The sequence below is a fragment of the Lampetra planeri genome, chromosome 33, assembly GCF_965212315.1.
Source record: "Lampetra planeri chromosome 33, kcLamPlan1.2.h2, whole genome shotgun sequence".
NCBI classification, from domain to species: Eukaryota; Metazoa; Chordata; class Hyperoartia; order Petromyzontiformes; family Petromyzontidae; genus Lampetra; species Lampetra planeri.
The window spans coordinates 6648125-6673322 of record NC_136139.1 but is presented as its reverse complement, the minus strand read 5'-3'; the positions used below and the strand labels follow the sequence as shown (position 1 = coordinate 6673322).

Sequence of the window (25198 nt, the reverse complement as noted above, 5' to 3'; positions counted from 1 at the left end):
AGGAAGGTGGGCCGCTTGTCGAGGCCGGAGAATCTCCCTGGGATCTCTGTCCTTTCGCGCACACCCGCGATGAATGAATCTACGTGTAACGGTTGTGAGCAACGGAAATTGATTTTTTTTCTCCCTTTGTGCGTGTGTAGTGTGTTGTTGTTGTGTGCGCGTCTCTCGTGCGAGTGAATGTGTGAGTGTGTGCATGTGTGTGTGCATGAGTGTGTGCATGAGTGTGTGCATGAGTGTGTGCATGTGTGTGTGTATGTGGGGAGTGGTAGTGTAGCGGTTAGCGCGCTGCGCTACGAACCTGGCGACCCGGGTTCGATTCCCGCTCATGCCGAACACCAGTGGCGATTATCTGAACCGGTCCTGGACCTCCCCTAGGTCGACTCAGCCTCAAATTAGTACCTGGTGCGATGTGTAAACATCGCCGCTAGGTAGACAAAGGCGGCCGGGCGTGGTGTTGGCCACCCACCCCATCGTCTGCCGTGCCAGCCTTTATAGGTGCTCGCTAAAAGCACTTGCCCCTACAGTCTGTTAAGGCTATAGGGGGATCTTTGTCTTTTATGGGTGTGTTATGCATGTGTCGTGTGTGAAGTGTAAATGTATGGTGTGTTGTGAGTGCATGTATGCGTGTGTCTATGTGTGTCTGTTTGTGTGTGTGTGTCAGTGCGCATGTTTATGATTGTGCAATTTGTCTACGTGTGTGTGTGTGTGTGGGAGCGGTAGTGTAGCAGTTAGCGTGCTGCGCTACGAACCCATCAACCCAAGTTCTATTCCCGCTCACGGTCAACACAGTGGTGCAATATTTAAATGGAACCTGGGCCAGCCCTAGGTTGACTAAGCATTAAATGAGCACCTCGTCCCGTGTGTAAACATCAGCTCTGGGGAGACAAAGGCGGCTGGACGTGGTGCTGCTCATCCACCCCTCGTGTACCAATGCCGGTCTTAATAGGTGTTCGCTAACAGCACGTGCCCCAACAGTCTGTTAAAGGCTATGCACAGGCAACGATCTTCATCTTTTTTTGGGCCGGCGGCGATATATGGTAGATGTGGCAATATAAGTTGTGATGAGATGGAAATGGAAATGGATGAGAGATTTGAGAATATGGATAAAATCATTGGTGGGAGGTGAGATAGATCCAGTGGGGGGGGGGGGGAGATTTGGGGGATGGATTGAGGGAGAAAGGGAACGGGCCGAGATTTAGAGAGACGGAGGGAATCTCTGGACGCGAGCAGATAAAGGGGAGGGCAACGGATGGGTCGTTAGGAACGGGATGAGAGGCAGCGTGCTGGGAAGTTATGGATGACGGAGAGAATCGATTATAAGACGGCGGGGCTAAGAGGCATATAGAACAGGCGGAGAGAAATGGCGAGATGGATAGTAGGTGGAAAGCATGAATAATCCCTTGAGGTACAGATTTACGACACAAACACAAACATCTATCTTAAACACGCATTGTTACGCTGATAAACACGAATTATTCCAGCTGTCGCGATACAACAAGCTGGCTCTGTGCGCTCCACATAGGACAACTTTGCAATGTTATGATTTGCTCCACACATCAAAGGAAACGATTGTATATTTTAAGGAGGCAGCCGAGTCTGATGAATTACACTCGTGACAACACGGACAGTTGCGCACGAAACACAGAATTCCACGCCAATGGCTTCTATGCAGCATCCGTCATGATCCACGTCCATCATTGCATGCAGCCAGAAATCAGTGAAAGCACCACGTCTGTCGTCACCACCATCGCCATCACGTCACCGTCACTCTCCTTCTTTTCGTCATCATGATCGGCATCGTCATGATGATGATCATCGTCATCGTCGTTATCATCAGCAGCGCCATCGCATATACCACCCCCATCTCATTGCTCACACTCAGATGAGGTGTACATTGGGCCCACGTTAAGACGTTACAGCCCCATTGTCAACGTACCGCTCGCTGGGTTGAAGGTCTCGAGCCATAAACTCACCTTTGCCCGTACTTTACTTCATTGGGCTATCGAAGGGGGAGAAACTGGGGACTGTTTCAGTGACCACCCGCCAACTGATGCGAGCCATGCCCAGGATTCAAACTCGTCAGGGGCGCCACGATGTTAACTACCTCGCCAGGTATACAGGAGTTCGAGGGTTCGATCCCGACCCCCGACTCCTGTTGTATATTTGGAGTTAGCATGTCTCTCTCCCCGTGGTCGCGTGGATTTTGCTCCGGGTCCTCCGGTTTCCTCCTCCACATTTAGAAACGTCCGTTTAGAGTATTTAGCTGCTATGAATGTCCACACGATAAGCCAATTCATTGGGCTATCATTTGTGTTCGCTTCTAAAAAATAGCTTTCCAGCTCAGTGTGCCTAACCTGGTAAAATAAAAAAAACAGCGTCAGTGCGCTAACCGCTGCGCCACCACTCCACCACAGGAGACTGTCATCCCTTGAAATCGGCACAAAAGTCTTCCTTCTAGCCCTTGATACTGTTGGGGAAGGTGCAGGTCCGGGAGCACGTGTTGAGGCCGACACAGCAAACGGTGGGTTGTGGGTGGCGAGAACCATTCTCCCTTGCTGCTGTGTACACACCACACCACGCGCTCATTTAAGGCTCAGCCCACCTACGGGAGGTCCAGGACGAGTTCAAGATACACGTCACTGATGTTGGCCATGAGCGGGAATTCACCTCTGGATGGCGTGTTCTTAGCACAGCCGTTGCACGAATGCTCCACTCCCGACCCCACACAAGCACACGTAAGACACAGATCCCCCGTGTAGCCTTAACAGAGCGTAGGGGCAAGTGCTGTTAGCGAGCACCTATTAAGGCCAGCACGGCACGCGAGGGGTTGGGTGGCCAACACCACGCCCGGCCACCTTTGTCTCCCCGGCGGTGATGTTTACACACCGCGCCAGTTACTCATTTGAGGCTGAGTCGACCTAGGGGAGGCCCAGGACCGGTTCAGATAATCGTCACCGGTGTCGGCTGTGAGCAGGAATCGAACTCGAGTTGTAGCGCAGAGCACTAACAGCTCCCCTCCACAAAGACAAAGATCCTCCGTATAGCCTGAACATACTGCAGGGGCAAGTGCTATTAGCGAGCACCTACAAACCAGCACGGCGCATCAGGGCGTGTGTGGCCAGCACCACGCCCGGCCGCCTTTGTCTTCATAGTGGCGATGTTTACACACCCTCCACACGCACGCACGCGCGCACACACACACACGCGCGCTGGGCTATGCTTGCCAAGAGCCCATTTAGCATTTTGTAAACAGATGGAGAATCCAGATTAACATCCGCAGTGAAGGGCGGCGCATTCCTTTTAATGTCGTGCCGACTTCTCATCCCTGAGCGCTCTAAGCCGGAGGCGCCCCGCGAGGGACGCCTGCTCCGAGCGACCCCGTGTGCCCGACTTCCAGGAGGTCCCCCGTGCGTCCCGGGGTGGAATGGATTGCCGCTGGTGCACGCGCGGCTCAGCGCACCGCGCTCGAGAAAAAACCAAATTCCCCGTCCCTGAGTTCGATTCCCAGCCGCGACTCGCACAATGAAGTGATGGGTTTTTTTTCACCGATGCTGGGACCGCCCGCCACCCCCCCCACCCAGACCACCTTCACAAACCAGCATGGGGAAGTATACTTTTAGTTTTTTCGGTAAAGTCACGTAGGTAAAAAAATGAAATTAAAATTAATACAAATAAAATAATAAAAATCACGACGTTTCGGAGGCAACACAAGTCTCCGTCATCAGGTGGGACCGTCACAGCTAAATGTACTGTTTACTTGGTACAGCAAATCTGGCTGTGACGGTACCACCTGATGACGGAGACTTGTGTTGCCTCCGAAACGTCGTGATTTTTATTATTTTATTTTTTATTAATTTTAATTTCATTTTTTTACCTACGTGACTTTACCGAAAAAACCAAGAGTATGAATCCTTGCAGTCACGAAAGCTTCAAATCTAGAATGGGGAAGTATGGTCAAATTAATCAAGTGGCATGGGGATGGGGGGTACCTTCATGCAGCAGAGGATTGGTAAAGAGCTGTGCATGATATCCAGGTGTTGTATATCACGTGTCGCGCGTCACCTGCAGACATTGGAGGCGCTACTAATTGGCGCGATGTAAAATGCGAGAAAAAAAAAACATCCTCGGATCGCATCGTCACGCTGATTTTGCGATAAATTAATCAAAATCGCCAGCGAGGTGTATCGTTTTAACCCCTGGTGTATACTGCAAATAGATACATACGCGAATGCGTTGAGCCCCTTGCACGGACATTTAGAGAGTGGTGGCATAGTGGTTAGCGCATCCACAATGAGGACCCAGTTTCAATTCGGGGCGACGATGCAAATCGCCAATGGAAATCGCTACCTGACCCAGGCTTTCATTCACCCTCGCTGAACGCAGCCCCAGCGTCAGTAACCGTTCCAGTGTAAATCTTCACTGTCTGCACTCTATTAAAGCTTGTACCATATGTAAGGCCATACAAAGCATTAATACGCACTTGTTAACAGTAATTGCTATTAAAAAATAAATACTAAGTTCGGATATTGCTATTTATGCAGAGTGATTTTAATTGCGGGACTGATTTATAATTCAGCGACCAAATGAAAATAATTGTAATAATCTGCCAAGGGGAATTCAAATCAGGTGATAATTTGATTAGCTCGCAGGCATATATTTCACGAAATCACGCAAAGGGGTCAAGCATTACTTTCCAGTGCCGTGGACAGATTAATGGCTTTCCGTTGGGTGATTTATCGCTCTGCCCAATTAACAGGTGGACACCCCTATTTGCTGCTTTGGTCGAGTTCCAAAACGTGTTCACATTAAAACCCAACACACAAAGACAAAAGATCCCCCGTATAGCCTGAACAAACTGTTGGGGTAAGTACTGCTAGCGAGCACCTATGAAGGCCGGCACGGCTTACGAGGGGGTGGGGTGGCTAACACCACGCCCGGCCGCCTTTGTCTCCCCAGTGGTGATGTTTTAAGCAACACACCAGGTAGTTATTTGAGGCTGAGTCGACCTAGAGGAGGCTCAGGACCGATTCAGATAATCGTCACCGGTGTTGGCCGTGAGCGGGAATCGAACTCGGGTAGGTGGGTTCGTAGTGGAGCGCGCTAACTGCTACACTACCGCTCCCCAAAACACAGACGGCTCCCAAGTCCACTGATCGATAAATGTACGCAGCACAAATAGCCTAACATCACGTATCAGTCGGTGTCGACGTTTGTGTATGAATGGAGAGGATAGTCTGATGTGAAGAGGTGCCTATGCTCTCTCTGGAGGCCACAGAAACTGGGAATTTGTGGTACGTTAGTTATAATCATTGAGGAGCGGTGGTGTACTGGTTAGCGCACTGCGCCATGACCCCAGTGACCCGAGTTCGATTCCAGCTCACGACCAATAACAACTGTCGGATATTTTAACCAGTCCTGGGCCTCACCTAGGTTCATTAAGCCTTAAATGAGAACCTGACCAGGTGTGGCGCTGGCCACCCACCCCCTTGTGTGCCGTGCTGGCCTTATAGGTACTCGCTAACAGCACTTGCCCTGATAACATATTAAAGGCTATGACGGGGGGTGTTTGTGTCTGACGGATTGCTACATCGCAGGAGCATGCGGAATGGCAGCAGTTTGGGGAGGCCCTCATCCAGCAGTGGATTGACAGAGGCCTGGGTCAGACACGCTCATGTTGGCAATTGCATGGAAGCACAAATGGAAAAAAAATTCAAACAAAAATCAATGCCTACGAAAACAACATTTACGAGGCAGTGGCACGCTTCTCATTGTGGCACTTTGGCATCACTGGGATGGACGTCTGTGCTGCTGCTGCTGCCGTGCTGGTGGACAGATGGAGGACACGGTGAAGCGCATGCAGGAGGAGGACATGGGCGTGCCCGTTCGCACCGTCAAGGGCTTCATGACCAAGATTCCGAGCGTCTTTACCGGTGCGTAAGAAAAGCCAAATGTAAATACTCTCCCTACCAAACAGCCTTAACAGACTGTTGGGGCACAAGAAGAGCATGGTGTGGCCAGCCACATGCCCCGCCGCCTCTGTCCACCCAGCAGTACGATTGGATTTCACCACAGTTAGTCGATCGGTAGGTCACGTGTGGTGGGGTAAAGCGTGGGTACTCCACTTGCAACATGTCTGGTCAGCGTGGCAGAGTAGACCAAACACCCTCTAGAGCTCCCTCTAGTGGCAGCCCTTCTACCAGCAGCAGCTTAAGCAAGCAATTTCAGGGCTGCACCTGTATCTCTGATATGGGTGGAAGCTAGTCTGCAGTGAAACGCCTGATAACCCTATTCTTCAGGGCAATACAGTGCATTTACGAAGCAATGCTGCAAAGCATGTTGTTAAGCCTCGAGAAGCCAGATTGTTATATCGCAAGGCATTGAGAGATGGTGAGATGGCTTGGAGAGGCCTTCATCCAGCAGTGGAACTGATCGTGCCTTCTGATGATGACAATGATGGTCAATATTTTTCTACTCTAAGACAATGTTAACGATTAATTCGTGAATTATTTTAATACTTGATTATGAGAAAAAATTAAAAAAACCAGGATGTATGGACATTAAAGATCTTGTGGCAAAGGTAAGCTGTCATGTGCGTCAATCAAAGCAGGATTTCCCAAACGTAACAATTATCCACCGTGAAATTACAAAAAAAGCCATGTTCATTCCATATTAAGGTCCAGATCTCCCTTGTGACAGATATATTACATTTCCAACAGCTCTCACCTGGATAAACAAAGCAATTTGAATGGAAATTGAGTGATGTATGCACAAGCACTGCCTTCTGGGTACACTTTAATATCGGAGTCTAGTTTGTAATATGGAAAAGGCTAAGGTGCAGCCCCTGAAATAGGCTTCATCACACCAATGCTGAGAGAAGGGCCTCCTCTATAGGGAGCTCTATAGCACCCCCCACTCCCCTCTGGAGGATAGTTTGGCCTACTCTGCCACACTGGTCAGACGTTTTGGAAGAGGGTTACCCACACTTAACCCCAACCTGATCGACTAGCTCTTGTGAACCCCTTTAAATCGCTGGGTGGACAGAGGAGGTGGTGGAGGGGGTGGGTGGAGGGGGGTGGGTGGAGCGGGGTGGATTTAAGAAACTTGCCCCACTGTATCTACTGCCACGCCAGGGGGATTGAACTGGCGACCTCTGGATCGCACAAATCCATTGCCGCTGACCATTAACACCACGGATGCATCCTGATGTGGATATGATCGTATGAGAAACACAGTGCAGCGATCCACGCGTGGAGTTTGTACGGATTTTTTTTGTGACTGTGGCTCTTGTATGTTGAACCTTACAGGGGCAGATATCATCCAATGGCTCATGAAAAACCTCAGCATCGAAGACCAAGGTATGTCGTGCATTGAACCTCCACTCCGACCCCCCAAGCTCGTCCCCACACTCGCCTACCTCCCTCTCCCTGCCCACGTGCCTCCCCGCATGCTTTCCTCTTTCGACGAACAATATTTTTAAACAACCAAGAAAAAAAACAACAACGACATTCAAAGGGAATAAGATACGTGCTGAAAGAGGTGGGGAGGGTAGGAGCGTAGGTGGAATATTCTGCATGTGAATGTGTTTGAACGTGGGTGTTTTATGCGGAAAAGAAATACGGATTAAGAATACCGTGTCTCTAAGGTATTTGTGTGCGAGTTTGTGGGGAGCGGTGGTGCAGTTGTTTGAATCCAACGTATGTATCACGCAAACTCAGGTCATCTTCGCTGCGGCTTTTGGCTAACAATCGAACAAAGAAGGTCACTGCAGCGCGCCCTTTCAGATGCGCTTCTGCGGCCGTCTGGAACGCTCTCCTTCTGTGATTCGGAAGCCACTGGAGCTATGTACTTTTACATTTTCTCTAGAACTGCTTGTTGTTGTGTTTAGTTTGTTTTCCTTTCCCCGCCCCTCTGAATAGCACGGTTGGCTACGTACGGTGCGAAAGAAGTTCAACATGCGTACATCGCCATTTAATGAATTATGTACATGTGTGAAGAAACCCATCGACACAAATTCGATGCCTGGCACCATCAGTAACCGGTGGAATCTGAACCTGTCATGGGCTACTGGATTTGGACCATGCACCACTACAATAAGCAGCGAACTCGCTTTCGCTGGGCAATGTCACACTACCCATATGAACTAAACAATTTTTATTTTACCAGGTAAGGCCCACTGAGCTATATAGCTCTTTTTCAGAAGCGACCTGGCCACAAATGGTAGCTCAACGTAGTGGCTTATTATGTGCAAATGTATAGCAGCCAGATATTATGAACGCATGTTTCTAAATGTGGAGAAAAGAAGCAAAGGCGTCAGGCGCGTGATCGAACCGACGACCTCCTGTACACCAGGCGAGGTAGTTAACATCTCGCCACCGTGGCGCCACGTATATACATACACTCGAATGTTGGACACTTAATTTTCAACAGCTTTTGAAGACGAAAAACTGCTTCTACGTTTAATAATTGTATTGATTTCACTGCACTGTATTAAAATACCATTATGGAAGGGAGAGAAAGAGAGACTGCTCAGAATCAACATTTCTGTGTGTGCTTCACAGCCCTCCCAGCCTCACGGTCCATTACACGCGTGGACAATAACGGGTGTCGCTGTAGGTCAGAGGTTACAAAAAAATGCCGGGTCCTGATCTTTTTGTCCTCCTGTTCTGCATTGATCACAGCGGCAGCTGTGGAAAATTGTACACGAAATCGCATCGATACGGCACAAATGACATCACGGTGCATATCGTCTGGTGGGGTGGGGTGGGGGGCAGAGTCGTAACTCGGGACAAACGCCGACGTTTTAGTTCATTCCGACATGAATTGCAATTGACTTGTGCAACTCAATTTAGAGCGCCGTGACTTTAGGACGCTGCTGATGTTGTCTCAGAAGGCGGTAACACGAGATTCCGTTGAGTAAATGAAATGAAATTAACTGTTTGGGTTGCACTAAGCGCGCAGCCCTGGGAAGGAGCGAGTGGGAACTCGTGATCCCTCTGTAAGTACCAGGGGAAATGTAGTGAAAGTCTGGTGTGCACTGTTCATAACTGCAAGCCTCTCTAAAGGGGCCCTGTAATTGGTGTCTGTTTGTCGAGGCATTAGGCAGCGAGGGAGCAGATTGCGAAGAGGTTTTAACGGTCAAATCTCACAGCAAACCACGAACACTGTGCAGCGGCATTACCACTCAGTGTGCGATACGATACAATACCATTGTAAAACACAATACGGTTGCCACCTCTGGGGTACATAAATCAGGACGTAGCATGGCAAGATTAATATTTCAGAAGACCGGAAGAGGGGAGTATTACGTGCAAATTAATTGTCTCGAGTGGTGTACCGCTACTCACCCAGCCTTGTATAGTTGTATATTGGGGACATGCTGAGCATGCCTATGATGACGTTCCTCTAAATGTGCCGATCTCATCAGATCGTGGAAGCTAAAGCAGCCTGGTTAATGATTGGACGTGAGACTGCCTGGTAATCGCAGGTGTTATGAGTTTAAGCACGAGGCTGAGATGGGTGGCGAGATGGGAGATCTTCTTGGTTCTTTCGGTAAAGTCACGTAGAAGGAAAATAATAAAATAATAAAAATAAAACATAATAAAATAATTCTCACGACGTTTCGGCCACAACGCAAGCAGCCGTCTTCAGGTGGAGAACAGGTCTGTCGAGAAGGCAGAGTCTGAAATTACTTCTACGTGACTTTACCGAAAGAACCAAGAAGATGAATCCCTGCAGTCACGAAAGCTTTAAATCGAGAGATGGGAGATGTTCAGTGGCACCCTCTCGTGTGCGTGGGTTTCCTCTTTGGCGTTGTCAGCTGGGCCAGCCGAAACCCCAAGCTTTTAGGGGCTGCAACCCCAGGCCCTCTGTTTTTGAGGAACCCTGTCCCTCCAAAGATATACAGATAAATGCTGCTCAATATGGTTAAAATGCAATACTGTAGCACAATGGTACATCTCATCGGGTAATTTGGTAATCATTAAAGGCAATTTGGTCAGAGCATCACACCGTGTGTGGCGACCCAGTTTTGTGCGTCTAACATTCAATTGGGCTTGCTCGTTTTCAACATTGGTTTAGCTCCGCATTTCGCGCATCGCATTTGTATGATAGACATGAAACCATCGATACGTGTTGAACTTCTTTCGCACCGTACGTAGCCAGCCGCGCTAATCGGAGATGCGGGGTGGGGGAGGAAGCAATGTCAAGGCAAAATGTACAAAGAAGGCCCCCCCCCCACTCCACCCAAAAACTACAACAGCCCCCGGCCCCCTTCCATCTCACTTAACCGGTGGCCCTGACTGTCAGCCCCTCGATGAACGTGACGTCTGCCCCTGCCTCCTCCGTTGTCCTCTCCCCTCCCTCGTGTGTCCCGTCGCCCAGCCGAGGCCCTGCACCTGGGCTCATTGATCGCGGCGCACGGATATTTCTTTCCCATCTCCGAGCACGTCCTCACGCTCAAAGACGACGGCACCTTCTACCGATTTCAGGTCAGGAGTCGCCGCATTAATCAGTATGCTTGCTGGGACCTGACGCCTTTTCTCTCTCGTTCTCTCCGTCCCACCTCTCTCTCATTTGTATGTTCAGGCAGCGGGGTTTCTTTTACATCTCTGGAAAGAAGATGAGCAGGGAATGCTTTTCTGAGTAGCCATTTACGCCTCTTGTGATTTCCCCCCCTCCCCCAACTCGCGATTCGATGAATTTTGGGATGATGATTTAATGAAATAATATTTGTTTACGTTGTTGTAAACAGAGCACCACTGGTGGCTTGCAGAGGTCATGTGAGTGAATTATGGGAAGCAAACAAATCGTACATAATCAATTCTCGCGCGCGTGATTAATGCACGCGCTGCGAGAGTGACGATCGATTGTAATCGATGAATTGATGCTTCGTTACATGCCTGCCTTGAAAAGGCACCCTGGGCGTTTGCCCAGGGTTGCTTCAAGGGGTCCCCAGCAACGCTCACATTGAAAGTCAGTGCATTGGCACAGCAGCCTCCAAGACGCCTGCTGGGTTTGGCGGTAAACACGTCAAAGAGGTGTTTTGCTGTGGAGTGATTTGCGCATAAACAACCACGGGGAAAAAACAGGACTGCTCAGTCGGCGTTATTAAGTTCGCTTGAAGGTGAACAATATCGCTGAGACTGGCCACGCATACATCAAATGCTAGTCACCGTAATATGTATGTATATGTGACAGTATTTATGTGTAGACTCCTGCATGCTTCCACGTGCGCTTTATCCGCAATATTCTGCTTACTGTGGATGTGTGGTGGCACCAATAACGATTGCCTCTTCGCTGACCTCACGTTCATTGTTTATATCTCTAAAGCTAGGGAATAACCGTCTCGGTCGCTTCATATGAACGCGTAAACTTCTGCTTAGTCTCACTTTATAGCATTTTTCTTCCTCCAAAAACACATTTTGAAACGTGAAAATATGGTGCGAGTAATAATATAATAAGTGTCAAAAAATAAAATGTGGGTAGTTGTTGTTGTTGCATGCTGCTATGCCAGCACCTCGTGAATTATGGATCAAGGGAACATCCAATTTAAGAACTAGTTATTTTTCCAGGCATTGTACGCAAATAAATAAAAAAGCAAGGAAATAATGAAACTAATATATAATGGCACCAGTACAATCATTCCGTTTCGTCCAGGCGTATTTATTTATTATTTCTCCACAGCGGGAGAGACCGCGGATGCCTGCATTGTCAGCGTTCCTTAAGCGATTAAAGGAGCTAAAAACACACACACACACAAGGAAATTAAACGGCCGCGGGGAGATAGGAATTAAAAGCCAAAGAGGGGTTTTTTTTTTGCATCGGCATCGAACAGAAGAACATTGTCCCGCAAATACACGGCACGCGGATGTGAAACTATGATACATGAACTGCGGTTCCCTCGACTGTGTGCAGCAAAATGCCTTTTTGAGTCTCGATATTAACTTGAGTATCTTTGCTTTTTTTTTTACTTACAGAAGATCTTACTTAAGATGTTTGCCCAATTCCTTTCAGAATATATATTTATTTTTTAAACCCGCACTTTCCCCAACAGTTTGTTAAAGGCCATATGGGAGTCTGTATGTTTTTGTATTTCACGCATGTGCACCCGATGTAATGGGCATATAAATGAATAATTTGACATGAAGGCTTTCGCGACCAATATGATTCATAATCAAGGTTGTTTTTTGGGTTAGATCGCTGAAGTAGAAATGTGTTATTAACCCGCCACCACCCGACACATCCCATTGGCACAAAACCTGCAAATTAGCCAATTGGCACATCTTGTTAACACGACAAATCTTACTAATTGGCTGTGTCGGGTGGTGGTGGGTGAACAACACATTGACACGTGATCGAACCCAAAAAAAACCTTTATTATGAATAAATGAATAATCCCTGCCAGCGTAAGATTCTGGAAATCATAAACGTCCAATCCCTCGTATTTTTTTTTGTCTTGATTCATTTGTTGTGTTGCGGATAATCGGTAAACAGGTTACGTGACATGCTATGCTGACATATGCGCACTGGTGGTAAAGTTCAGCTAGACGTGTGTGTGTGTGAGTGAGCTATTATTGGGAACCAGCAGAATTTTTAAAAACACACAAGGGGCCTCTGATTTTACATTTCTCCAGATAAATCGTAAAATTTAATACGTCTGTTACCCTAAAATATAAAAAATAACACCGCTCCGCGCAATATACCCGTGCGTATCAGTCCGCAGCATGTTTATACTCGCCCATTGTGAATGAAAAAAGTAGCAAATAAAACCCTTGACAAATTGCAGCAATTGTTCATTCCAAAATAGCAACGTGTCAAGATTTTAGACGCTCGCGATTATTTTAATAATAATAGTTTGATATATATATAAAATTGGCCAGCGTAGGAACAAACCCTGCCACGTTTAGCGGATTGTAACTTAAAATACTCATTTTAACCTTTTAAAAAATCTTCTATTTATAAATCCTCGCGGTGAATAATATGATATCAGCCACTGGAAATAACGGTGCTCCTGGAAACGGCGCGATACGCCCCTGAATTTTAACGTCAGTGAATTTCACTCGAACATTATCACCGCAGGTGGCTCTTGATATGCGAGTGAAGGTGGAGGGAGGATTTTTAACCCCTTAGATTGATCTCTCTTGCCTTTGCTGCTGGCCAATTTTAAACGCGTTTGTAAAATGCTTTGAAGAATGCATGAGCGAAAGAGCATAATTATTGCATTTCGCTGCAGTTTAACGGTTACAATAAGAGTTTGCAATGTGTGTGCGTGTGTGCGTGTATGTGGGCACGACAGTGACGATTATCTGAGTCGGTCCTGGGCCTCCCCTAGGTCGATTCAGCCTCAAATGATTGCCTGGTATGGTGTGTAAACATCGCCGCTGGGGAGACAAAGGCGGCCGGGTGTGGTGTTGGCCACCCATCCCCTCGTGCGCCATGCCGGCCTTCATAGGTGCTACTCGCTAACAGCACTTTCCCTAACAGTCTGTTAAGGCTACACGGGGGATCTTTGTCTATTGTATGCGGGCTAAAACGCAGGAAGTTGGCACAGGGGGGCGCACAGGTGGTGCATCTGTCAGCCATCAGAGGCGGTCAACCCGTAACACCTGGCTCTGCCCCGTGACCTCCTGCCAACAGCGAGTCTTCCACATTTCACGTGGTACAAGCGGTGTGATAACGCCACCGCCACTTAGTGGCGAACGGCGGCCGTTGTTGTGGTCGTGTATGTGTGAGAAGCGGTGGAGCTATTATGTCGCGCACTCGGCTACATTGCAGAGCAACAACTGCAATTTCACATTCAGGTGGTCAAGCCAGACAACCGCGTCAGGAGCGGTGGAGTGTATCATCGCCGTGACGTCTCCTTCGTAATTATGGATCGGGGCATTGCGTCGTTATACGTGGCATGGTCTCTTCTCGATGGCCACATTCGCACACTACTGGAGAGTTTTTAATTTTCCATTTGTGCATCAGGTATCCGCATCTGCCATGGTTTGTGCAGTTTGGCTCATCGCTAAATGAGAACATCGGGAGTGGAGAGACATAGACGACTGAATTTGGTGTTGTCCACACAGCCCCATCAATTTGTGCTGGCCTTAACAGGTGCGCCATAACGGTCGTAGCTGCCGTGATCTATAATGCTAAAAACTCGACATTTCAGGCATTGACCTTCCTTTATAGCATCCCCAATGAAGAAGGGCTATTGCCTGAAACATCGCCTATCATAGATTTTTTTTTTCTGGCAGTGTTATTGACAAATGTGTTGAGTAACCCAAAGACCTCTGTTATGGAAACTATGTTGAGTGATTTGTTATTTGGGCGAGGTGCACTACTGCCAACGTAGCAGCATCACCAAATAATTTCGTTTACATGGTTCAATGGATCTGTGATTATTATATTATTACTAAAATAATAATATTATAAATTAACAAAACATGTTTATTATCAGTCCTTTGTTAACCCACTTCTGGAGGTAACCCTCCCTACTCCATGTTGTTCATGTGGGTTATTTGACCATACTTCACCACGCTGGTTAGCGTGGTTGGTGAAGTTGGAGTGGTAGGACACAGGCAAGGCTGGGTTCAATTCCCTAAATCGCTGTATCATTACGCATTGCTCATCGTGCAATAAAGACGTTACAAAAATGTAATTTATTTTTTTTCAATTGCAAAAAATAAAAGAAGACACGCCATCTACGAAATATAGCCGCGCTCATTTATAAACGCATCACGGTGCTAAATTTCCCCGCGGCGGATTTACGCCGACTTTAATGTGCTTAAAACTATCTCAGGTTTCCATGCGCACATGCTCTGTGTGATAATTCACGGGGCTCCTCCTGCAGCACATGAAAAGGCTATTTTGTTCAATGCGCTTTTGTCTTCGGCACTATCCTCCTCTGGTCAGCCCAACTGGATTCGTCCACGATATACCCCATTCTCAACCATAACTCATTTTCCCAAGTGACCAGTTGGTTATTGGTAACATCGATCCTATATAATGAATGCGGTTAATCAGACGGTGGCTCGAGGTTGGTGTATTAATTCCTGGAGGGCTCGGGGCTTATTGTTAAAGTGTGGTAGAAGCAAACTGTGTGCGTGTACCATTGGTACCTCATTTGCCAGTAAAAAATATGATAATTTGTTTTTTACCCTTTTATCTGGCAACAAAACTGACACCTTTTTTACGAGGAGTCATGTTTGCATAGACCACAATACCTGCAGTCATAACGCAAACAAAAAACACAACTCTGATAATGTATGCACTGTCCTTGAAGTTGATTGGTCCACACCCGAGACAGCTTCAAGGACAGTGCATACATTATCAGAGTTGTGTTTTTTGTGTGCATTACGACTGCAGGTATTGTGGTCTATGCAAAAATGACTCCTCGTAAAAAAGGTGTCAGTTTTGTGTGCGCGTACTCGCACAGTCCCCTCGTGTCAATCGCGAACGTGGACAACTCTCCCGTGCGTGTTATCAGGTTGCACCCCACGTGCTGTTTGGTGGCTTTTCATTTGCCGTCGTTTCGCTCCTCGTGCTCGGGAGCTGCCTTCAGAAACGGAACCGAATTGCGGAAAGAGGCACTTCCTCGGCGCGCTGAGCAAAACGTCGGACATCGCGCCGAACAAAACGCGGGCGCAGTCCGAAAACGCGTCGGTAGAGCGACGCAGCAGCACAACCACGATACAATATTACAATATTACACAGGGTACACAACTCCCAGGGGCTATGGGGTCCTACTCTGAGTCTGGGTCCCTGCCGGCTAGCTCCGGTCTCTCTCTCGTGTCGGATCGTGGACTCTGCCGACTCCACCGACCGGAGAGAGAAGCACCTCTACGGCTACCACCGGCTTCTCCCCAGACTCCCTACTCGATCCCTCTCTCTACCCACTGGTTCCCTCTTCACCCTTCTTACTCTACCCGTTCCCACAGTGACCCCGCTTACGTCACGGGGTATCCCTTAAGTACCCTAGGAGACGTGACGTCATCGCACTGAACGGCACACCTGACGTCACGTCCCCATTTTACTCCTCTACATTTGTAAACGTTTTACCAATTAAAAGTCATGGCACGACGCATAGAAGCACCGATTTCAAATCGATGCATATGCTCACGATATACACTTTGAATCGTGCACGCGAAAGTCAATTGTTTAACTTTGATGCAATTTGTACGCGCGTGATAATACGCAATGCCGTTACGCTCGTGCCGACGGAGCAAAACTGAATGAAGGCCTCCCCACGTCACGTCGGTCGTCGGGCTGTTTGACCATACTTCACCGCGCACGAAGAGATGTGCCATCGTGAAGGATCTTTCAGTTAGGCGAAATACTAAAACTAATTAATAAGATTTCGATTGTCGGAAAGACAGCGTCATTCAGACGCTGTCTTTCCGACACCTGAGGACGGCTGCTTGCGTTGTGGCCGAAACGTCGTGAGAATTATTTTATTATGTTTTATTATTATTTTTTTTATTTCCCTTCTACGTGACTTTACCGAAAAAACCAAGAAGATAATTAATAAGATTTAAAAAAAGATTCTGGGTAGCGCAGAATCTTGACTTAAAGCTTTCGTGACTGCAGGAATACATATTCTATGGGTCTTCCGCAAGACCCATAGAATATGGTTAGCGTAGCTTGATGAAGGGGGGGTCGGTGGGGGGACCCAGGACCAACTGAGGCATCGCTCGCCACGTGGTGTAAGTTGCAAGCGGGAATGAAACCCGGGACGGCATCTCGTACCTCCTCCTGGGTTGTTGACACGGCGCTCAACGTGACAGCGACTGACTCTGGAGTGCGCGCGGTGACTTCAATTGAAAGCGCAGGATTGGTCTTCCTGTCCGTCGTAAATTGGAGTGTGCCGCTGGTGTAAATTAGCTCCGGAACCGGAGGGATCGCATTGTTCCACCCGCTGGCATTGAGTGCACGGTTCAGTACCTGCGTTAGTCACAATGATTGCCACCCACGGAAAGGAACTGCATTCTGTTGAGACGGAACATCCTCGCACCACATTGACGCTAAGTATAACGTGTTGCCTCCCTCTCTTGTGTTTTTTTTTTTAACGACGCTGAGTCAACTCCGCGCCCCCGCTGTGTTTGGAAAAGATGTTGGTTGGGAGGCGAAGTGATTGTCGTGTGAGCGTTGTGCGGACGTCGTGCGGACGTCGTGCGAACGTCGTGCTGAGCGTCGTGCGAGCGTCGTGCGGACGTCGTTCGAACGTCGTGCAAGCGTCGTGTGGGTGTCGTGTGAGCGTCGTGTGGGTGTCGTGTTAGCGTCGTGCGGACGTCGTGCGAACGTCGTGCGGACGTCGTGCGAACGTCGTGCGGACGTCGTGCGAACGTCGTGCAAGCGTCGTGTGGGTGTCGTGTGAGCGTTGTGCAGGCGTTGTGCGAGCGTCGTGCAAGCGTCGTGTGGGTGTCGTGCGAGCGTCGTGCGTGCGTGGTTGAGTATCGTGCGGACGTCGTGCGTGGGTCATGCGGGCTTCGTGCGGGTGGCAGAGCCCTCGCGTGTATCCGTGGCAAGATTGATACAAGCGGCAGGTCCAGCACGGGCGGAGGGCTTGAGGTTTTGCCCCGAACGGTACAAGCAATACACAAAGCCGTGCAGCCACGAGCAGTAATATCAACGGAGAGTTGTTTTCTGCACTTCAGATAATCGGATTTGTAATCTGTTTTTTAAGCTCACAATATGGAGCGAGTGATGTGTCCTATTTTGCTTGCTTCTGGACGTACTGAAGTGTGTGGTGTGATTTATCCAATGACTGAAGGTAAATGCTTATCAATATGCTATAAAAAATACGACACGAATAATAGCAATGTATAGCCCCTTATCAAGCCACTGCTGGATGAACGTCTCCCAACACTGTGTCAGTGATGCGCGTTGTTTGACCATACTTCCCCATACTGGTCAGTGAGGGTTGGTTAAGGAGGTATCCAGATGGTCAGATGTTACTCGCCACTGATATCATTACTCATGTCTGGGAGTTGAACCAAGCTCACAGGGTCACTGGGTTCGTAGTGCAGTGCACAATGAGGGCCTCCCCAAATCGTCGCTCCATCTTCTGTAATACTCCACATAGTACCTTGTGCAACGCACACGACATGATTTTATCACTCCGTCTCCTCGAGGGATGAACTTTAGGATGCTCCAATCCGTCACTATTGCTGACCATGGTACATCGTAGCGACATGTCTTCAGACATCGTAGTAACATTTTACTTGGCAGGACTCGCCTTAATAATTACTAAAATAATGACCTGCCCAAGCCAAATGACTCTTCTTTTGGTAGTTTGAGTGATGTCACGAACTAATCTGCGTATGTTTTTAAATCCACGTGTTTTCTCGTTCTGTCTCTCGAGCGATACCTTCCAGTGACTTGCAAAATGAGCAGCGATCATCGCAACTTTGTTGTTAGTTTTTTTTATTGATATCACAGGCCGATCACAATCGCGCACACCATCATATTTCCATGGAACGCCATTTTTTGCCGTCACTGGTGAACGGATGCAAGTGGCAGGTGGAGCATTGGCAGTGCCTTAATTGTTTCGAGCATTTCAATCGAGTGCAGGTCATAGCAGGAATTGAACCCATGACCCTGTGCTGCGGGAGGGCAATGATTTATCCACAATAAGCCACTGAAATTGGATTCAAAGCTGAGGAATTCTGTCTCGCCGTTAGGTGTGCACTTGAAAGCGACAAAGATTTCTTACATGCCAATTAAAAAAAATCTAGTTTTTGTAGTAGCTGGTTTTTTTTTACCTAACCTACCCCTACCCCCTGTTGAAAATATCCATTAAAAAGTCTCCATCAGGAAATTTAACCCGTTGCTAAAATTAGAGCCGGGCATAAATCGTCATGAAGGTTGCACAAGTGACCTGGCTAACGTGTGTTCTGGTTTGGCAATTATCTTCATGAATTAAAATAAAACGTGCGGAACTTTTTGTATCCAACAGACGCCGTACTTTTGGCCATCGAACTGTTGGGAGCCGGAAAATATGGACTACGGTAAGTGTGGCTTGTCATTATAATATGACAGTAATAATCACGTTTGATAATAATTTTCATTATCATTATTATCGTCGTCACCGCTTGGCTCTTTTTCACTGAACCAGCATCTGAAGTTTGAGTATTATCCTCCATCTCCTATACTGTGGGTTTCACCCCTGGGTTATCCAGTTTCTTAAAGTATTAGACATCATATTAGACACACATTACAATGGGCGATCCTCCTAATTACGTATTGAGATTCAGCGAGGCTTTTCCTGGGTAAATAAAGAACACATTTTCATTAAATACTGAGCCATGGTGAGCAATATTACATATCTCTGGAGCTATTGAAGGAAGACACAAACGAACAACCCAAAGTAGCCCATTGTAAATGCGAAATGCGTTGCCTCTTTTGGAATGGCGCAAAGCTCACGAAAATGTTGTGGGCTGCCCGTGACTGTGCGGACCAGAGGTCACTTACAAGTTCAAGTTAATTCATTAGGTTTAGCCCTGTGAGCCATTCGGCTCTTGAATCGGGTGCAACCGCAACAAAAAAAAAAACATGAAAAGATCTCAGAAATAGCTCTTTCATATCTGCTTCCAATGGATTATTTGTCTTATGACGTGACAGCAATAAGCACAATAGGGATAAAATTGGCGAAAATTATTTTGAATTTTTTTTTTTAAAGTGCCACGACAAGAGGAGACCAATGTTTTTGGGAGGTATCTCCTTGAAGGCACATTGTTGTGAAACCATCTATCGCACTGCAGGTTACGTTTACTCAGCTTTATCCCGATGGGTGTTGTGATCCACCAAGTGAAGGCGGCATGTGCATCGCAATCGGCATTTTGTTTTCCCACGTGAATGAGAGCTCCGTTGGTGACTTTCAACCCTCGCGACGTTACTCTCTAATTAAAAACATAAACCACGACATGCGACTTCGTAGGATGGTATATCAACTTACACGTATTGATGAGATCATTTAATACAGATACCAATATGGGATCTTTCTTGCCAGTATCAAAATCTAACAATCGGTTTTACCCTTTCTGGTAATTCAACAGGTAGGTGTTAAGATTTTAAAACAAACAATCCTTTTTCAAGGAATCCTGTCTACATTAACCACACATACTTGTGGTGATCATGCAAAAAAAACATACTCTGATAATTATCAGATCATATGGTATATGCACTGTCTTTGAAACTGATTGGTCCACACCAGAGACAGCTTTCTTTTGAGCCTCGTCTCGAAGTGGTCATGTCGGTCTGTTTGACCAAACTCTACCACGCTGTTCAGTGCGGGTTTGGTGAAAACGGAGAGCAATGACAACAGGAGCATAGGAAGCACAGTCCAACACAATATTTTTCTTCATTGCACTCCCTACCACGCGGAGCCTCGCAGCCGCCAAGGGCAACCCAGCAATCGATTGCTGTCACCCATCTGAGAATCCTCCAGGCACGAAGTTTCTTAGCTTCACCACATCCTGAAGAAGGCCTGGCTGGCACATGTCGGGTGATTTGACAGGACGAAAAAAAATCCAATACACGTACTGTGTGCTATGATCACGAAATCACGCACCATTTGAATCTTCACTCATGACGATATACCGTGCCGTAGATCCGTTTTTGTTTTAAAGTCTCCTGCGCTGGTCCCTGCAATGCCGCGGCGTAACTTACAATAACGTCGGGATTTCCCGTACGAGTCAACTCCATATTTGGGTCTCCGTTGTCACGGATATTGCCTTTTTCGTGTCGAGCCTTTAATTATCTGCGCTGTGTGGCTGTGCATGCTGCCTGCCTTTGTGACAATGTGGCCTTTTTTCTGGAGGATGTCGAGGCGCTCAGGAAGTGCTGAATTACATTATGTTGGAAGTGCTATTATAATTGGATGCAATGCATGCGGAGTCAATTTTTCAAATCATCCCGATTTAACGAATTCAAAGGAATATCTTTCACCTCTCCCTCCCCCAAGGTGTATTGCAAACCGGGAGCAAATAATATGGTGCTGTTGTGATGCCCTTTTGTGTGCCGTCTTCCATTCTTCACGCACGGCTGTGACCTCCTTCTAGGTTGACTCGGCTTGAATTGAGTACCATTCGTGTGCCGATGATCGAGCAGCGTGCGTTTACGGGAATAATCGCGGTGGATAGAATAGAGGGTCACCGACCGCACAGCCCCTGCACACACGCGTAAAAGAAACCTGAATGCTGGAGTTTACCGCTGGTTGTTCACCGCGCGTGTAGGATTACCGCGTCGTTTTTCTTGCAGCTGCACCGCGTGGCAGCATCTTCGGGTTGTGCAGCGTGTTGTTCGGTGACATGTCCGACGTTTTGCCGCACGCGCTGGGAGCTTCTTCAGGAACTGAGTTGAGCAGCGGTTACTCACTTTTCTCTCCGGGTGCTCCGGTTTCCTTCCAGACGAATAAAAACAGCGTGGGAACCGGCCTGTCAGAGAGTTAAGACTAATAGAAGTCAACAACTGCCGACACCAACAGCAGCCGGCAACGCAAAATAATCTATTTACTATTTAAAAGTTTTTTTTTTATTTTACCAGGTAAGGCGCACTGAGCTATACAGCTCTTTTTCAGAAGCGACCTGGCCACAAATTATATCTCAACAAAGTGGCTCATCACGTGGAAATGTATAGTAGCCAAATACTCTAAACGCATGTTTTTAATTGTGGAGCGAAACATTGGAGGCCCCGGAGAAGAATCCATGCGACTAAGGGGGAGAGAGAGAGCAAGCAAACTTCAATTCATACTGGCGTGAGGCTTGGGAGAGGGAGTGAACATCCCTGGTGAGATGGGAGAGAGGGAACTGCTCAGTGCTCACTTTAGTCCCGAAACAAGCTCCCAGCACGTGCGGCCAAACGTCGGACGCCAAAAGGTGTGCGCCTTTTGGCGTCATTTGGTCCAACACCATGTGAGACTAGGCTCTAAGGAAAGCTGTCTCGGGTGTGGACCAATCAACTTCAAGGACAGCGCATACATTATCAGAGTTATGTTTTCTGTTTGCATTACGACTACAGGTATTGCGGTCTATGCAAACATGACTCCTTGTAAAAAAGGTGTCAGTTTTGTTGCCAGATAAAAGGGTAAAAAACCAATTATCATAATATATGCATTGTCTTTGAAATTGATTGGTCACACCAGAGACAGCCTTTTTTTTGCATAGTCTCAAAACGGTGTTAGACCAAAGGACGCAAAAAGGCGTACACAGCACAAAAACGAGCATTATCAGAGTAATGAGGGTTCGGGGCGAGCATCTACATCATGGGACCTCCTTTGCCAGTACCAAAATATGATAATAGGTTTTTCCCCTTTTGTCTGGCAACAAAACAAGTGTTAAGATGTTAAAACACCAAACTGAAACCTTTTACAAGTGTAACGGCGTAAGTAGCGCAGGAGACGTTTGACGGAGGCAACACGTATTTATTAACAAATGGGTACTATACAGCACGTAGCGCACCCAAACACAGGAAGGGGTAACGGCCCCTTCACCCGGTCTATCCGAGGCAGTGTCCCTCGGCTAACGTTTCCCCGTTAGCTCCTACACTCCTCTAACCCAGACCATCCTGTAGAGGCTAACTCACCTGGCCCAGCTTCGGCTCAGGTCCGACCCTCAGCCACACGAGCCTGGCCCTCACAAGGACACAGACCTCGCTGCTCTGAGGTCGCCCCTGGCTTGCCCTGCTCGGCTCTTACAAGAGCAGCGAGTCAGGGTAGTCCCAGGGCTGGCTAGCTGGTCTTCAGTCTTTACTGGCTCTTCTGCTCCAACGACTGCCTCGAGCTCTCTCGCGCACCGCCTTATATACCCAACTGCCCCCCGAGGGGCGGGGCTATATGCGGACGTTGATGTAGACACCCCACGAACGGACCGTGATGTAGACACCCCAACGTAATGGCTTGCTACACCCCGGTACGTAACACCTCTACACAAGGAATCATGTCTGCATTAACCACAATATTTGTGGTCAGAATGCAAACAAAAAACGTACTCTGATCATATATGCATTGTCTTTGAAACGGTCGTACTACAGTAGCACGACCACGGTAACCTGTGGGGGTCGCGTGTTGTGCTTGCGGATTCTTCTGTGCGGTCGCGTGTGGCGCCTGTGTGTTTTTCCGTGTCTGCTTAATTGTCAACGCATCCTCTGCCTTCCCCACAGCCGTGTATTTATGCAAGAGAACATTGCAAAACAAATCCCGCTCGGAACTGGCAGACTACGAAGCCGTGAGTTATTCTGGGTTTTTATTTATATTTGAAAATCGCTTCGGTCAAGTCAGTGACATCATCATTATAATCATTATTCCGCTTGTTTACCCAGTAAAGCTCCACCGAGCCTCATGACTCTTTCTCAAGTCTTTCTTAGAAAGGGACAATGATTGCTAACGTACGTTCCACTCGAGTAATTTATTACGAGACATGAATAGGTACTTGCACTTTAGTCCAGTTCGGTAGTGTGTACACAATTTTGAAACACAACTTCCATGCCGTTGAACAGAGTTGCGAGATGCTTTGAAGGCCCCTCTCTGCCTACACACAATCCTCATGCGTACGTTGCGTGTGCGCAATTCTTGGCTACAAATCTTGAGAGATTCCCACGCTGGATGGGTGCGTTCCTTAAATCCGCCTGCCTCTGTCCACCCAGAGGTATAAAATAGGTCACTTGTGTCGGGGTCAAGTGCGGGTACTCCCAACTCTTCTTAGACGCCGGGTCTGTTGGCCAAAATATCCTCGAGAGGGGCTCTCAAGTGGAGGGACTTCCACCAGCAGTTGCGCGCGCAAGCAATTGAAAGGGCTGTGTTTTCACCCGCGAATGTTCCGCTGCCTGTATAGGACAGCGATGGATAACCCCTCGGGATGTGTGCTGCTTGCTGTTGCAGGAGAGCCTGGTGAGGCTTCAGCAGGCGTTTGCGCGCAAGTGGGAGTTCATTGTGATGCAGTCCGAGGCGCAGGCCAAGTAAGTGCATGCTCAATTTGCATCCTGGCAGCGTTTTATTTGCAGCGCCCTCTATGCAAATCGCATGAACCAACAAACAGTTTCTTTCTCCCGTAATTGGCGTGGATAGGAGAAGGTAAATATGAACAATGAAGGAGCCATTAAACAGCGTGGTGCACGAGCTGGTGAACATTCCGGGAAAGAATCCAGGTGCAAACAAAAAAAGACTCGTATTGCAGTTCGTAAAAACACAACTATTTATACATTAAATATATTTTGCTTAAAATGTTCATTCAGTTCGTATGAAACATAAGGGGCGGTGTGGTGCTACTGCGACCCGTGTTCAATTACCGGCCATGATATCTGTAACCAATCCTGAGGCTAACCCACACTGACCAGCGTGGTGAAGTATGGTCATACAACCCCTGCCTGTGATCGACGCGGCATGGGAAGACATTCGTCCAGCAGTGGATTGACAAGGGGATTGCGATTTTAATAATATTATAATTATATGGGGCGTAAAAAACTATTCCGCCAAATTGCTTTTGAGGAACGTTTTAAACATTGTCAATTTATACATCGTGACTATTAGTACCGTATTGATTGAAACCCTTACAATTCAGTGAATTGTCATAATTTGAGTAAAAAAATCGCATTGTTTTTGTTATTGTGGTTAATGTGCCGTAGTCGTGTTTAGTGGATTCGCTGCACCTCCAATTAGCATGCATCGTCCCATTGACAAACGTCGATTCGTAAGCTCGCAGCTAATTCGTAGGGCCACGCAAGAATCAATGTTTCTCAATTCATATATGTTATACGTAATGGTGTTCATGCAGTCTTGGATTCAAGGCCTCCGGCTAAGTTAAATAAACTTCCTCGGGTGAAATCTCCCCTTAGGTCACACAAATCTACTTTGCAAGCTCCACTCACCGCTATTTTATCCACCAACCACTGCACCTCAGGGCCAGGGCCAGGAGAGAAAATGTCCTTGAGCTGGTCTGGAGGCCAAGGGGCTGGCCTCGAGAAACCCAAGCCTGGATTCACGTTGGCTCCAGCAGCCACTAGTGGCCGCTACTACATTCAACACAGTTTGAAAAAGAGTTGATTGTGGAATCGCGATGCGACCGCGACTGACAACGATTCATCAAATTTCTGGTGGAGAAGGAGTCAATTGTTGCTCTCCTGAGTTTGGACCAGTGGCCGGTTATGAACCGTGAGGACACGTGGACCATGACACGTGTACCACGACACGTGTACCACGACACGTGTACCACGACACGTG

At 47.7% G+C, this 25198-nt stretch overlaps 1 protein-coding gene across 1 annotated transcript in view; it reads left to right on the top strand.

Moving 5' to 3' along the window:
* Positions 1-25198, top strand: part of LOC144729706 (regulator of G-protein signaling 7-like) — a 128164-nt gene that overhangs the window by 65859 nt on the left and 37107 nt on the right. Inside the window, exons 2-7 of the mRNA XM_078610144.1 lie at positions 5834-5930; positions 7305-7355; positions 10381-10487; positions 18941-18992; positions 23143-23207; positions 23861-23937. Of these exons, the coding sequence (XP_078466270.1) occupies positions 5834-5930; positions 7305-7355; positions 10381-10487; positions 18941-18992; positions 23143-23207; positions 23861-23937 (449 nt within the window). The remainder of the gene's footprint in view (positions 1-5833; positions 5931-7304; positions 7356-10380; positions 10488-18940; positions 18993-23142; positions 23208-23860; positions 23938-25198) is intronic.